Here is a 14,933-nt window from a genome sequence, read left to right on the forward strand (position 1 = left end):
ACTTTAACTGAGTATTCCGCAGCAAACGAGCTCAACCTCGGTTTTGTATTGTTCAAACTTTATTTTCATTGTAACATTTTGTGAAATGTTGTTTATTTTTATAACTTTGGCCATAATGTTGTCTGTCTGTGTTCTACATTATTGTTTGATTGTACACTGGGCATCATATGCAACATTTTGGAGAAAACTTAACGATAGTGATTTTTGTGAAGCTGTATCGGATTTTTGTCATTTAGAATGAAATAAAACGTAATTTTCAATGTTTTGAAATAAGTATTTATACACTAAAGCAGCAGACAAATCTCGCAGATGAAATGAGAACTTTCTTTTAAAAACCTACAAAAAACAGTGTTAAAACCTTAACACAGGAACTTATTGATAAATTGATTGTTGTGTATTTAACGTCTTAAAAAATTAAGTTTTAGGTGGCCATGGGCTTCAAGTTGTTTCATCTTTAGTTATCTATGTTGTGTCTTGTGCACTAATATTTGTCTGTTTGTCGTTTTCTTTTTTAGCCATGGCGTTGTCAGTTTTTTTTCGATTTATGAGTTCGAGTGTCCCTCTGATATATTTTGCCCCTCTCTTATAAGTACGAGGAAAGCCTTAATTAGTTTTAAAATTTTTAATTTGCACCTTTTTGTGAATAAAAATTGCAAAATAGTGTCAAAATATTATGTTCAGACCATTATGAGTCAATTATTAACCACTTATTTGTACCGTCATGCTCTTGTAAGTATCTCCATATAAGCAAGACGTTTCAATATATAGAGTCTCAGAGCTTTCAACAAATAAGAAAGAATAACTTGTTACCATGGTATATTATACATGTATGTCTGACATGAGATCGCAATATTTAAAATTGAGAATGGAAATGGGAACATGTCAAAGCGACAACAACCCGACCATAGAACGGACAACAGCAGAAGGTCACCAACAGGTGCAGTTGTTTTCAAATTACAACGTCAAGTTTGCATCAATTAAGATTTATTTAACACCGTATTTCAAACATTTATTGAAAATAAATCAGAGCCTTCACTTGCATAGCAAACCTGAAAACTATATGAATCTGGTTTGATGAAAATGATATATGTACATGTATATGAAAAATGCTGCAAAACAATATTATTCAAAGCCAACAAGGGTGCTGCATGTACTTAAAAAATCTATAAAATTGCTACAATACAAAGCAGTAAAACCAAAATCCTTCTACAGACTGTTTCTGAATTAAGAAACCTCTATAAAAATGTATGAAGGAATCAAAGCCATTATAAATACTAGTAATAGTGTCAAATGAAAATTCAATCGTTTTACGAACTGATTCCGAACAAAGTCGATGCATTTATTTTGAAAATTGATACAATATGAATCATACAATTTGTGTCCAACTATTATGGGCGTTGACAGTCAAACAAAATAGGCAAAGAATTATATTTTTAACAACCAATTTAAAAAAAAAAACACATTTCTTAATTCGCTCTACTAGTTGACGTCATGATATTTTCACGATTAGATATATATACAACTTTTCAAGTTGAACTTATTATATTGTATACGCAATTGTCTATTACTGAATACCATAGGTTGATAACTTCATACCTTTTGCTTTTGTGGCAAATTGATATCTTGTCTCATCTGCGTATAATCTGTATCATTTTTAATCATTAACGAACTTTATTCAACTCAACTAATAATGTTGATACAACATATAATTTATGTAAGGATATCATTATGGGTATTGTGTGTATAATTTTGTTCGTAAGTAGACAAGTTGACCAACAGTATTGAGATATTGTTTTATTCATAACCTTTTAAGAAAATATTATTATCTATGTTTTTAATACTCGGACCTATTATGATATTTATGAAATAAATTATTGATAAAATGCATAACATTTGTAGTTCTAAAAAAACATAAATATTTTGATTTTCAAATAAAAAGAATTTTGGAAAAAAATCAGTTGAGCCTACTAGATAGATTACATATAAAGGCCAATCCAACCAAAAACATTGCAAAGCAATAACCAAAACAATATGTTTTAAATAGACAATCTGTTATTAACCGACGATTCAGAATTAAACACAAGACACCTTCCTTCTATTGGCATTACACAATAACACATATTACATTAAGTTTCGATACTAAAAGTATATAATGTACTACATGATGCTCAATGAATAATGCTTGTTGAGTATTAATATTCGATAAGTATATGTTGACATTTTGTATAACATATATAACCAAACGATTGAATTAGAATGTCTTGCACAACATGTTGTTCTTCACATATTTTCATAAGAATACCATTTGCATAGCATCAATTGTTTGCTGCAGATGATATCGTCGTACAAAATTTCGGCCCAATGTTAATTCCAGCAGCAAACGTCAAAGAAAATTCCTCACAATAGAATAAACTTAACAGTGAATACACTGCTAACATTTATCATTCCCAATCATAATATTCTGTCCGGTTCCGGCACAAAATAGACGCAAATATTATTCCAAGAATCTGAAAAATGTAAGATTTTTTTTAAAACACTGATATGTCTATATACTGAGGCTGGAATATTTTTAAATAAATAATTTTAAAAAAGAGTTTAAACTACATGCATACATTATAGTGACATGTTTTTCATGTTAAAAATAACATGACAAATAAAGATAAAGATAAAGGCTAAAATGTAAGTGCATAGCATATTCTATCCAATCCCATGGAATTCCAGGTAATATGATTTTGACTTGTATATATTTAACTTAATATACGGTGTCAATATGTATCGGTACAAAAGTTGTTCATGACTTTTTTGTAACAGATTTTACAGGGATATTTTATAGTCCCAGTCATGATAAAAGAAGTGTGTAAAATATTAAATTTGTACCTCTAGATAAAAAAAACCACAGATTATTGGTCATCAGTTTAAATCTATTTTGTAACACATATTCATAGAAGGAATAATTTTGTAATATGTTTAGATTCAAATTATAACCATGATAATATTGTACAATTTGTTACGGGTTTTTTTAGGAAGCTCTTTTGATTTATCAACAATCACATACATTTGCTTGTTCCAATGGTAAAACCTTATATTTATTAGTTTTAACTTTAAAGAGATGAAACTTCTACTTTGCTTTACATAAAAGAAAATATATGTCAAACCTACCCCAAAGCAAGCTATACCGCCAGCTACTCCTACCAACACCGCACTATTTGTAATAAACCAATCAAGTATCACTGTATGACAACCCTATAAAAGTAATACAACAGTTGTTAAAGTATATTCTAAACACATTTATTTTTAAATAACAGTTGTTGGCATGACACGGGTTATGTTCTTCTCATATATTTTATGATGGTATGATACTAAACCCCAACGGGAGGGACTGTGCCTGATATTTATATGATGAAGACATAATCTTTCAATCAGTTTAATTGAGGACTTGAGCTGGCATTTCAGTGAAATGCTAGTAGTCTATGTTATTTATGTATTATTGTCATTTTATTTATTTTCTTTTGTTACATCTTCTGACATCGGACTCGGACTTCTCTTGAACTGAATTTTAATGTGCGTGTTGTTATGCGTTTACTTTTCTACATTGGCTAGAGGTATAGGGGAGGGTTGAGATCTCATAAACAAACTTAACCTCGCCACAATTTTGCGCCTGTCTCAAGTCAGGAGCCTCTGGCCTTTGTTAGTCTTGTATGATTTTTAATTTTAGTTTCTTGTGTATAATTCGACGTCCATTATCACTGTACTAGTATACATATTTTTAAGGGGCCAGCTGAAGGACGCCTCCGGGTGCGGAAGTTTCTCGCTACATTGAAGACCCTTTGGTGGCCTTCGGCTGTTGTCTGCTCTATGGTCGGGTTGTTGTCGCTTTGACACATTCACCATTTCCTTTCTCAATTTTATTTGTATAGGGTTATAGGTATCAATCCGTCCAAAAGACTACACTTTCTTTAATACTGGATAATTAAGCACTTATGTTGTGTAACCGTTTCATTTTTCAGGCTTATTTTGATTCTCGTGACGAAAAAAAATAAGGCAAGGTAAAGGCAAAATTTATTAAATCTAAAAAGCATTAATCATAAATCAAATCACATCACATAATGGTTAATACGAAATATCTTAAACGGCTAATAGAATTTCTAAAAACTGTATGCATTCTATGTCCGACTAACAAACACATGTAAGTTGTTTTGTTGATTTTGTGTTTTCATTGTGTTATAAATCGGATTTATGTGTTCATTGTTTGCTTTCATATGTCTTTTGGTTGACTTAAGCCATTTCAAATAATATTTTACAGTGTGTATTTCTATGTTATGATGTTATACTATTGTTTCAGGTAAGGGTGAGGGTTGATATTTATTGGAGCAGTTAGACCCGCTGTGTTTGTTTGCACCTGTCCTGGACCTGGAATCTGGTGTTCAGTGGTTGTCGTTTGTTGATTTGGTTCATAGATGTTTCTTGTTGTTTTTATACATATATATATATATGTTTTTACACTGACTTAGACGTACTTATAAATATAATTATTTTCTGTGACTGTATATTACATTAATTTGTAGGATCCTTTACTATAGATAATTTAGCTGATCTGTAACAATAACATCTTCATGCCTTATATATCATGTACTGTAGTACGCCGCTAGATTAAAACTGACGAAGAAAGGTAACACACGGCCAGCGAAAGCTCTTTTTTTGAGAGCCCAAGTGGTCGTGTGGTCTAGCGGGACGGCTGCAGTGCAGGCGATTTGGTGTCACGATATCACAGTAGCATGGGTTCGAATCCCGGCGAGGGAAGAACCATAAATTTGCGAAAGCAAATTTACAGATCTAACATTGTTGGGTTGATGTTTAGACGAGTTGTATATACATTATGTACACAGCCATGTATCACCATCATTGATGGCGATCCGATGGATACATCTGTTGTAGAGTTGTCACTGACTCAGACGTACTTATAGATATAATTATTTTCTGTGACTGTATATTACATTAATTTGTAGGATCCTTTACTATAGATAATTTAGCTGATCTGTAACAATAACATCTTCATGCCTTATATATCATGTACTGTAGTACGCCGCTAGATTAAAACTGACGAAGAAAGGTAACACACGGCCAGCGAAAGCTCTTTTTTTGAGAGCCCAGGTGGTCGTGTGGTCTAGCGGGACGGCTGCAGTGCAGGCGATTTGGTGTCATGATATCACAGTAGCATGGGTTCGAATCCCGGCGAGGGAAGAACCATAAATTTGCGAAAGCAAATTTACAGATCTAACATTGTTGGGTTGATGTTTAGACGAGTTATATATATATATATATATATAGACTTTTGGTTTTCCCGTTTGAATGGTTTTACACTAGTCATTTTAGGGGGGGGGCTTTTAAGCTTTCTGTCTGGTGTGAGCCAAGGCTCTGTGTTGGAGATCATATTTTGACCTATAATGGCTTACTTTTATAAAAATGACTTGGAATGAGAGTTTTCTCATTGGTACTCATACCACATCTTTTTATATCTATATATGGCATCTATGGTATTTTCAAAGACGATATCAGCATTGTCATAATGCTACACTATTGATTCAGCAAACAAATGCATCCGTTTAATTCGTTGTGTAAGATGGAAAAGGCACAGTTGACGAATGATGAAATAATTATATCATCGTTTGAACTATCTTCAACAGTAATGCATTATATCTACTATACAAAGATAAATAACTCGAATACATTTAAATATATGAAATAAGAAATAGTTTGTCAAAGGAAGATTTTATAGATTTAGACACAATCAAATTAAGTTGTGTCAATATTTCAAGGGTTTTTGTTTTGTAATTGTAATCAGTGTTTTACTTGTGTAAGTTTTGAATAATGGACTTTCGATATCATTTATATTATCGTTTTTAACCAATAATTCATTATCTTGATGGAGGATTACGTGTCATTTTATTTAACGATTTTTCATCTCCCTTATCTAGCATAAGAAAGGTAATTTGACTATCCCTTTGGTATTTTTTGCCCCTATTTTATGAGAAGACATAACTGATATTACAAAATCATTGTGATATAAGACAAAATGAAATGTCTCTTGGACAGGAATGTTGTCTTTTTTCATTCACTTATAATTTTTCTATTGTCCAATTGGTATATTCGTATTCGAGAAAACGGTTATGATGATTTATTATTGATATTAATTAATATCCAAAAACGAATTAATCGCTTATTGTCATTGACGAACTGTTAAACAGTTAAATCATATAAATACCGAACTCCATAGAAAATTCAAAACGAAAAGTCCCTACTCAAATGGCAAAATCGAAAGCTCAAACACATCAAACGAATAAAAAACAACTGTTAAATTCCTGACTTGGTACAAGCATATTATTAAGAAAATGGTGGATTAAAACTGCTTTTAAAGCTAGCTAAACCTCTCACTTATATGACAGTTGCATACAATTCATTATATTGACAATGTGTGGAAATACTTTTAAAAGTCTAAAAAGATTGTCTATGTTCATTTTGACTTTTAGCTACAAACTACACTAAAAAAGTGACTTTCACTACAGTGTTGATCATTGTTGAAAACCGTACGATGACATTTAGATGCTTACATATATAGATTCTGATTCGTATAAAATTCCTATAATTAGCAAGGAATATCATGCTTAAAATTAGACACGTCCACATTCTGTAAAATATACTAATTATTCCTTCCATTTTCGATAACCAATCAAAAGTTACCCAACGTTATGTTATGAATTGAACATTCATGTAATATTTTGTTTTATTTTCCACGTGGTCTATAAGAACGCATGTATTGATATCAGACACCAGACCAAGCCTCTGATACTTTACACTTTGACTCATCTTGACCGAAGACAAAATAATGTTATCGTAAAATCCATATATATTAAATTAAGAAAAAAAGTATTAGCTAAAGAGTCCATTTACAACTTTTGTATACCTCACTATATAGTTGAGATGGAAATTCAACCCGCAGTTTAGCTTCCTCCTGACATTTTCTGATATTGGATTTACAACAACTCTCTGGAACTACCCATAAACTCTAAAAAAGAAATAGAAATGTGCCTATGATGATTCCAAAGACATAAATAGAAAACCATTTAAGTGCGGTTTTTTTTAAAGGAGTAGGTTCAGTAAGGCCCTTTTTTGGTCCCAAAATATAGCAGTTTTACAAAATTGTTAAAATGTATACCTTTAGTTATTTATTGGAAAGTAAAATTGTTCTGCTACATAAATATGGGCTGTTTTTGAAAATGCAATACACATATATCGGGAACTAGCATCATTAAATAAAGATAAATTACTGAAATCTTCACAATTTCAGCATTTTAGTTAAATTTTAGACGGATTCCGTCTTAAAGGAAAGTGGCCGCATTCGTGTTCATTCTTAATATTGAAATATAAGTTGTATTTTATGATAATACATGACATATATTAAGGTTGAGGATGAACACGGATGCGGCCACTTTCATTTTTGACAAAAACCATCTGAAAAGTGACATTTTTTGGCACATTTGATAAGATTTTTCATATTTAAGCTAGAATCGGAGCGTTTTTAATGAGTAAATCAGTTAAAATCTTTCACATACACTTATAGAATATACTGAAATAGACACTTAAGTGTTTAAAAAGTGTCATCAATCTTTCGTCAAATATACTTGAAATTTGAGGCCAAAATATGCCCTTACAGGACCTACTCCTTTGTATAGGGCAACCTACCTTTTTTGTATAAAGAATCAATGTAGATGTGGAAATACGTAAACACAAACATTACAGCAACACGACGGATGCCATACATGGCTCATAAATTGCTTACTCTATTATAGAGGATCCTAGATCACTCTCGATTGTTTAAAGGGGTATATAGTGCTTTGTTGACTTTTGTTTATTTATTTATTTTTACCAGTTGCGTTGTCTGTAGTAAATGATTATAACTAGTGCATTATTGAAGAGATACACATTTTCGGAGTAATTAAGTATTCATTAACAAAACCGTATTTGCTTTCTTAATATAGTTCAAGTTTTCTATGTGCGTTATGTTATAATCTCTTTTAAAGCAATACAATCGGCGAGGATCATTCTACAACAATGAGTCATACAGCTAATAGATTTCTAGTACATAACAATTATGAACATCTTAAGGAGCTACTTTATACGAACTGTTTAGCCTATTGTTTTGATACTTTGCATTTGTAGATATTTAGTACATTGTTATAGATTTTGAAACTATCAGTTTCTTTCTAATTTTTTTTTTTTATTTTGAAAGCGATCTTAGCGTCCCGTGTTAAATAAAATGAAATTATTTCTAAACAATTGCTTTTTCATGTTTTTCAAAATATAAATCCATCGCTGATATATTGGAACATTAGTAAACTGTTATTGCCTTTAATTCAAGTATAACATATCTTCAATGATTTTCAGTTTGTTTTTTTCTGATTATTTCAAAAGAGCAATATTTTATGTCGTGACTCTTTAAAATTCTGTTTTTAAAAAAGTACGATAACTTTTGGTTACTTGTATATCCCGAAAAGAAATTATGCAGCAGAATGATAAATACAAAAACTTATTCCTTAAGTTTTTCAAAAGGACATTTTAAATGATAAGCAAACACACTATAGAAACTAACGGAGAACCCTAAGTATCAAATATATAAAGAAAAGACATAATAATCTACCTTTTTAGGTTTCTTTATAACTGCATATTTTTCTTTCGCAACTTAAAAAGGTTCTTGGGTATTTCTTCCAGGAACGTTAGCGTTCGTGTTGTCTTCTTGTAAGCAGTTACTTAAACAATTTGAAGAGGTAAAATATGTTGTGTGTTTCGCTATGCCATGAACAGTTATGTAATTAAAGCAGATTTGTAATTTTATGCCTTCTTCATAGCTTTCAATACTTTTAAACTACTTGTTTGGACTTTGTCATTGATACTATCGTATTAAAGTCGTTAACCTGCACTGGACTGCTTTCAAATAACCATTTTATTCTACAACGATGGTGGTTTTATAATGTAAATAACGTTACCTCTTGTCCTGTCCTGAACTGAATACTTTCTTCGTATTCTGAATAATTCCTTGATCCACAACACTGGAACTGCAATACATAATGTTTTGTTTTATATTTTGGCGTGGCACAGATTGTTGAATGTATTTGCAAAGAATACAGAAAAGGAAATAACGTCATAATGTTGATGTATACACTAAAAAATATAACACATTTTGAAGTAACTGGATTAGTTTATGTATATGTGCTAGATCAAATGACGGTTGTTTAATGATTAATGGAAGAAATATATTAGTTGCAGTCGTGTTCATCAATTGGGTTTACCACCATTTGAACACATGTATGAATAATATATAACAGATAGGAAAAGACGCTATAGATATTTTTAAAAGACAAATGCCGCTGAAGCATGCACCAATCAAGTTTACCTGAAAATCTGAAATAATGATTTATCTTAGGGTTTAAATTTAAATTTAAAAAAATGTTCAACGTATGTCAAAGTTTAACTTAGTTGGGATTTGCTTTTCTTTTTTGGGGGGTCCCTTTGGAATACGTTGTTCTTACTTGTACAACAATTTTCTTCACGTTTTTATTTTGATGTTCCTAGTGAGAGTTAACACTGGACAGCGCTTAGGATGCAACAAATTTAACAATAAATACTTTACTGGTATATAATGTCGATGATTTTAATTAAAAAGTACCTGTTTCTGTATGTAATCCATAGAAGAATTATTGTCTATCGTGTAATTTCTCACTTCTGACAGTAAGTGAGTATGGAACATATCTTCAAGCTGAAATAATAAAAAATCTTTATCACATATTTGTTACAAATACGTTAAGTTTTTGCATATGCAATAACCTCAAAAATGCCCGGGGCAAAAAGAGTATATTGGTTATTGTGCCCTGATTCTTAATGACGTGACGTCATTGCATCATTAACGACAATTGATAACACTTTTGTGATCAAATATTTAATATTTTATCTGTTATGTTTCATTAAATTGTAATAATTTATTTTTTTCTCTTATCTGTAGAACTTAAATATGTGATAAATAGATTATAATATGTCTTTTCCATATTGACCCTGGTATCATCCCTCGACCCATATCGTCCCTCGGCTGAAGCCTCGGGCAGATATGGGAGTCTCGGGATGATACAAGGGCCAATATGGAAAGGGCATGTTATAATCTAAACTTATACAACTATACCTGTTTTATCATTTTGTTATTTCCATGTAATTATATAAAGCAATAAATAAGACATATCATGATATATAATTAATATACAGTTTAGTTTTATTTGATCTAAGCCATAATAGTTACAACCAATAAACAAAACATATCACAGAAATGTAAGGTATAATTAATTGTTATCATCAACTATTTTTCATCAAAGTTCTCTAGGCAGTTTATCGTTCCACATTATTTTTTTGTGTGTTGCTTTTTCTTATGATAAGAGGTTAACATGCAATTCAGAACGTCATTTTCCAGAATCGTGTGTTCCTTTAGATAATACTTATTTTTAGGGTTGTCCAGCTGACCAATCTCGAGTTGTTATTTCATGAATTAACTATACCGGTTGACCCAAGGTCAATCGGTGTAAATGACGTCATTTAACAACTTATTATTTCTGTGAGATCACAATATAAGCATTGTGACATACTAGGGAATGTATGGGGAAGTGCAGATATGAAACCAGTAATCATTCTATTCAATGGGCTTTCATTGGTTTATATGTTCTAATGCTACTTTGTCCTTTTACCGGCTGTTTACTTTTAATACTTGAAATAGTTTAAGTTCTATCATTCGTACAGGTACCCTATCTATTGCCAAAATCCATCATAATCGCTTAAATGATAGGAACTAATTACTTAAATTATCCATCGCCATAAGACATGTATATTGAAGCTGAGAATCATTAGACAAGGACATTAACTTAACGTTTCCTCTAACATGCAACGGAGTCCTGTATTTTTGTGACTGTAAAATATTAAGCCAAACAAATTACTTTTGTTTTAATATGGTTAAGTTCTGATAATCTACATTTAAGAAGTGCATAAAGGAATTTTAAAATCTGTTCAATACAACAGACCACACATACAACCAACTTCGAATTCTCCGCCAAAAAAAAACCAGAAAAACAAAGCAATAAACTTACAACTAAGATAACCTGACATGGTACATACATGAAATGTACATACGTTCCCAGTCTTAGTGTGCATACTCATCCTCTTTCTAGACTTTACTGTGTACAATCGAAACACACAATAAAATACATCAGCAGTGTGGCTACCAACATACTTGAACAAGGAAATAACAAACGACAAAATTGGAAGCTAGTTAAGGTAACAAGCCTTTGTCTCAAAAGTGCACCTACTATCAAACTTAATGACAGTCAAAAATAAGTATCATGAAAAAGACAAAGTGTATTTTAATATCTTGTGTGTATTATGCAGAATTTCAGTTAGATTGCCTTTTCCAATATTTCTTTATTGATTAACACGTGTTTAACTACATTTTCAATCTGAAAAATATTAGTATGTTCTGATAACCAATCAAATACGACCGTTACGGCTAATAAACCAAAGATACTATTTGCATTTATTTTAAGATAAATACTTATTACGTCAGTAACTAGAGATAACACGTCACTATGGTTCAAATTACTTGTCAAAGAGTGGGAAATGATATTTCCTTGAGATCTAATCTAGTAATTACTTAAACTTTATTGCAATGTCTAACCTTATGATTGCAGGCAATACAGAGGGCCCTCATGGGGTTTTTGATTATGTGATTACTTGGCCGTTTTTTTTTAATGATTATTTGATTATTAAGCCAAATATTTCATGATTATTTGATTACCTAGGACTGTATCTTTAGTTTATGATTATTTGATTACTAAAGATAAGCAAATATTTAATGATTATGTGATTATATTGGCAAAAAAATGATGATTATGTGATTACTAGGACCACCCCCCCCCCCCCCCCCCCATGAGGGGCCTCAATACACATTAAAAACGATTTACTAAAAACTCTTTACTATAATATTAAGCTGAATGATAAAAGAAGTGAAAAAAGAAAATGAAAAGACGCCCTCTAAAGCCTTACTTATAACTCTAAGAACATGAGTTCTAACAAAAAAAATATATACCCATAAACTTAAATGTCGTGACACAAATAAAATAGAGTTCATGATATTGCCTATTATATTTCTAGTGTTTAATTATATATGTGAATTTTATTGTTCTGCTGATTGAGATAAAAGAAGGTGGTGCTCAATAATTAAGTTTAACCTCATCAAATGTCGGTCAATACTCATGGGATGTTTAGAAAGAAGGTGGTGCTCAATAACTAAGTTTAACCTCGTCAAATGTCTGTCAATACTGATGTGATGTTTAGGAACAATATACATCTTGACATCATTGGTTAGAAAATAAGAAGATGAAGTATGATTGGCAATGAGACAACACTTAACCAGAGACAAAATGACGTAAAAACTGTAGATGTCTAATGCTGAGTATTAAATATATCTATGTGTTTTGTGAATTGTGTTGTTTGGGTTGCATGCTGTCTTATCAAGGTAAACATCATGTTCTTTATTACTTTAACGCATATTGAAGAATCAATCACAATCAGGTTATCCGTGTCCTTCGTTCCGGAAAGTAGGATTCCTTTTCAATAATGTACTTTCACGTTTCCATAACATGACAAAAATGGCTAGTGGGATAAATTACTGTTCAGACCGTAACGGTTTTGAAATTAAAAAAGAGAGGTTTTCATAAATGAACTACATGTTTTAATCGTAACTAAATTGATACTCTTCTATGAATGTCATTATTTTGGTATTACTTGAATGTGCATTTTACTTGATCGTTGTTCTATTTAAAACATCTATAAACAAAATGTATATTGGAAAAAACAACATATTGTTACTTACATCTGCTCTCTGAATAGCTAAATAAATCCCTGCTGCTAATTCTGCTAATATCACAATAATTAAACATGTAATATACTGAAAAAGAGAAAAAAAAGTATTTGTTTTATGCAAACTTAAAATTTGAATCAGAATTGGTAATCGACGGAAGGGCTGAATATAATTCAAATCAAATAATGTTACTGACATTAACAAAATACCAACTACAAAAACTGACAAAAATCGTATATACAGAGAAACGTGTGTTATTTTAATTCTCTATTTGTTGGGAGGATTTAACTCATGTGTGTGCATGCGAGAGTCTCGCTTGAGTGTGTTTTAGTGCGTGTGTCGGTATGTCCTGAAAACTTTTATTTCATCTTTTTTAATTAATGTATAAGTGAAAGATAAATGATATTTTTCACACATAAAAAAAGAAAAAACTAATTTAAACAAATTCTTTCTCATAAACGCGTCAAACTTATATAAAAATATGTTAACAGCTGACACTTTTCAGCTTATGACGTCATTAGTGGTTACTTACTGAATCAGTTTTACGATCAGACACCTTTTTATCTAATAAGCTAGACAGTGGATATGAAATAAACTTTAGTGGTAGAATTAGATCAATACCGATTAAGTATTAACAGGTAATTAAGATGTACTTTTCGGTTGAAATTTGTATTTATCTACAAGTTTTCAGAATGAATTTTAAGAAACAACTTAGAGATATGAAGATGAATGCACCCTAATAGATTTTCATATACCTTTCATTTATTTACACTGGTTTCGAGAGGAGGCTTATGTAACTCGTAGAGTCTGTAGAAGCCTCTATATCTCACTGTTATAATAGTTGTCTATTGAAAAAGCGATAAAGGTTAAACTTTGTCGTGTTTGGTTTTCTGTGGTTTCTGGTTCATCAATAAATCGTTGTCAAAAAAATAATTCTGTAGGACTGTCATCAGGAACATTTTGTACACTTGAAACCAAAGACTTAAAAACAGTTTTAAAAGGGTTTCAATGATGATTAGTTGTCCGAAATTTGATAACTAGAAAGGATTTTTTCTTCAAACATGTTTAGTTTCATTTGATTTCTTAAAAAATACTACACACGATGACGACAGACAAAAAATATTGATTATTGCTCAAAAATCTTTTAGACCAATGCTATGCGTAATGGTTTGAGAACATAGACGTCATTAAATTTTAAACACGACGATTATTAACAGTAGGGGGAGAGGAGGGGCAGAAAAAAACGTTCACCTCTAAATTCTACTTACCACTCCAAGCATACAAAAGCTCTCTCTAATGGCACCACAGCAACCACAGAAACCCGTTAGAAATATAAATCCACCAGCTGCTATTAAAGCATAAGCAGCAGGAAAAATAACGTCAGATGGTAGATCTAACTCTAACTGTACTGTATCTTCTAGCTTCTTATATATGTCATTGTCAAAACGTAACCATAATCCTATTCCTAGCAGTCCTCCACCACATACCTTTAAAAATAATAGGTTTTATGAAATTATTTAAAAAAAACTAAAATAACAATATTCAATCAATTAAATAAATATATTTAAGCATATACGTTTTTCAATACACAATATACTAACACATCTGTAGTAAAGTAAAATCACAAAAATACTGAACTCCGAGGAAAATTCAAACGGAAAGTCCCTAATCCCTAAAATTGAGCATTTAGTGAGTGGTGTATCTTTTGACTTTTGTGTACGGAAAAAAATAGCTAATTTTTTTAGGGATAACCCATGAAGCTCTGAAGCTTGTTTCCAATGGGGGGTCCCTTCATGTAAACATCTTCTTCTGATTGATGAAATTAAATATTCAATAACAACATTTCTTGCCACCATTTTTGCGACGGTATTCATCTACTTTAAACGCATATATATTGATATATATAGTAAAGAATAGTTCTGATTATCATACCTTTATTGAAAGGTTCAAAGCATTTGTCAGTAAACACAGAGAAACAAGTCAAAAA

General features: G+C 31.2%; 1 protein-coding gene across 4 annotated transcripts in view; it reads right to left on the reverse strand.

Moving 5' to 3' along the window:
• Positions 1-994: 994 nt before the first annotated feature.
• Positions 995-14,933, reverse strand: part of LOC143082866 (tetraspanin-18-like) — a 28,167-nt gene continuing 14,228 nt past the window's right edge. For all 4 annotated transcript variants that reach the window (XM_076258826.1, XM_076258827.1, XM_076258825.1 and 1 more), the window contains 7 exons: positions 14,215-14,433; positions 12,959-13,033; positions 9,722-9,811; positions 9,042-9,110; positions 6,962-7,063; positions 3,160-3,243; positions 995-2,507 (listed from right to left, as the gene is read on the reverse strand). In XM_076258826.1, the coding sequence (XP_076114941.1) occupies positions 2,442-2,507; positions 3,160-3,243; positions 6,962-7,063; positions 9,042-9,110; positions 9,722-9,811; positions 12,959-13,033; positions 14,215-14,433 (705 nt within the window). In that variant the 3' untranslated portion in view covers positions 995-2,441. The remainder of the gene's footprint in view (positions 2,508-3,159; positions 3,244-6,961; positions 7,064-9,041; positions 9,111-9,721; positions 9,812-12,958; positions 13,034-14,214; positions 14,434-14,933) is intronic.

This window comes from Mytilus galloprovincialis, chromosome 7 (assembly GCF_965363235.1).
Source record: "Mytilus galloprovincialis chromosome 7, xbMytGall1.hap1.1, whole genome shotgun sequence".
Lineage (NCBI taxonomy): Eukaryota > Metazoa > Mollusca > Bivalvia > Mytilida > Mytilidae > Mytilus > Mytilus galloprovincialis.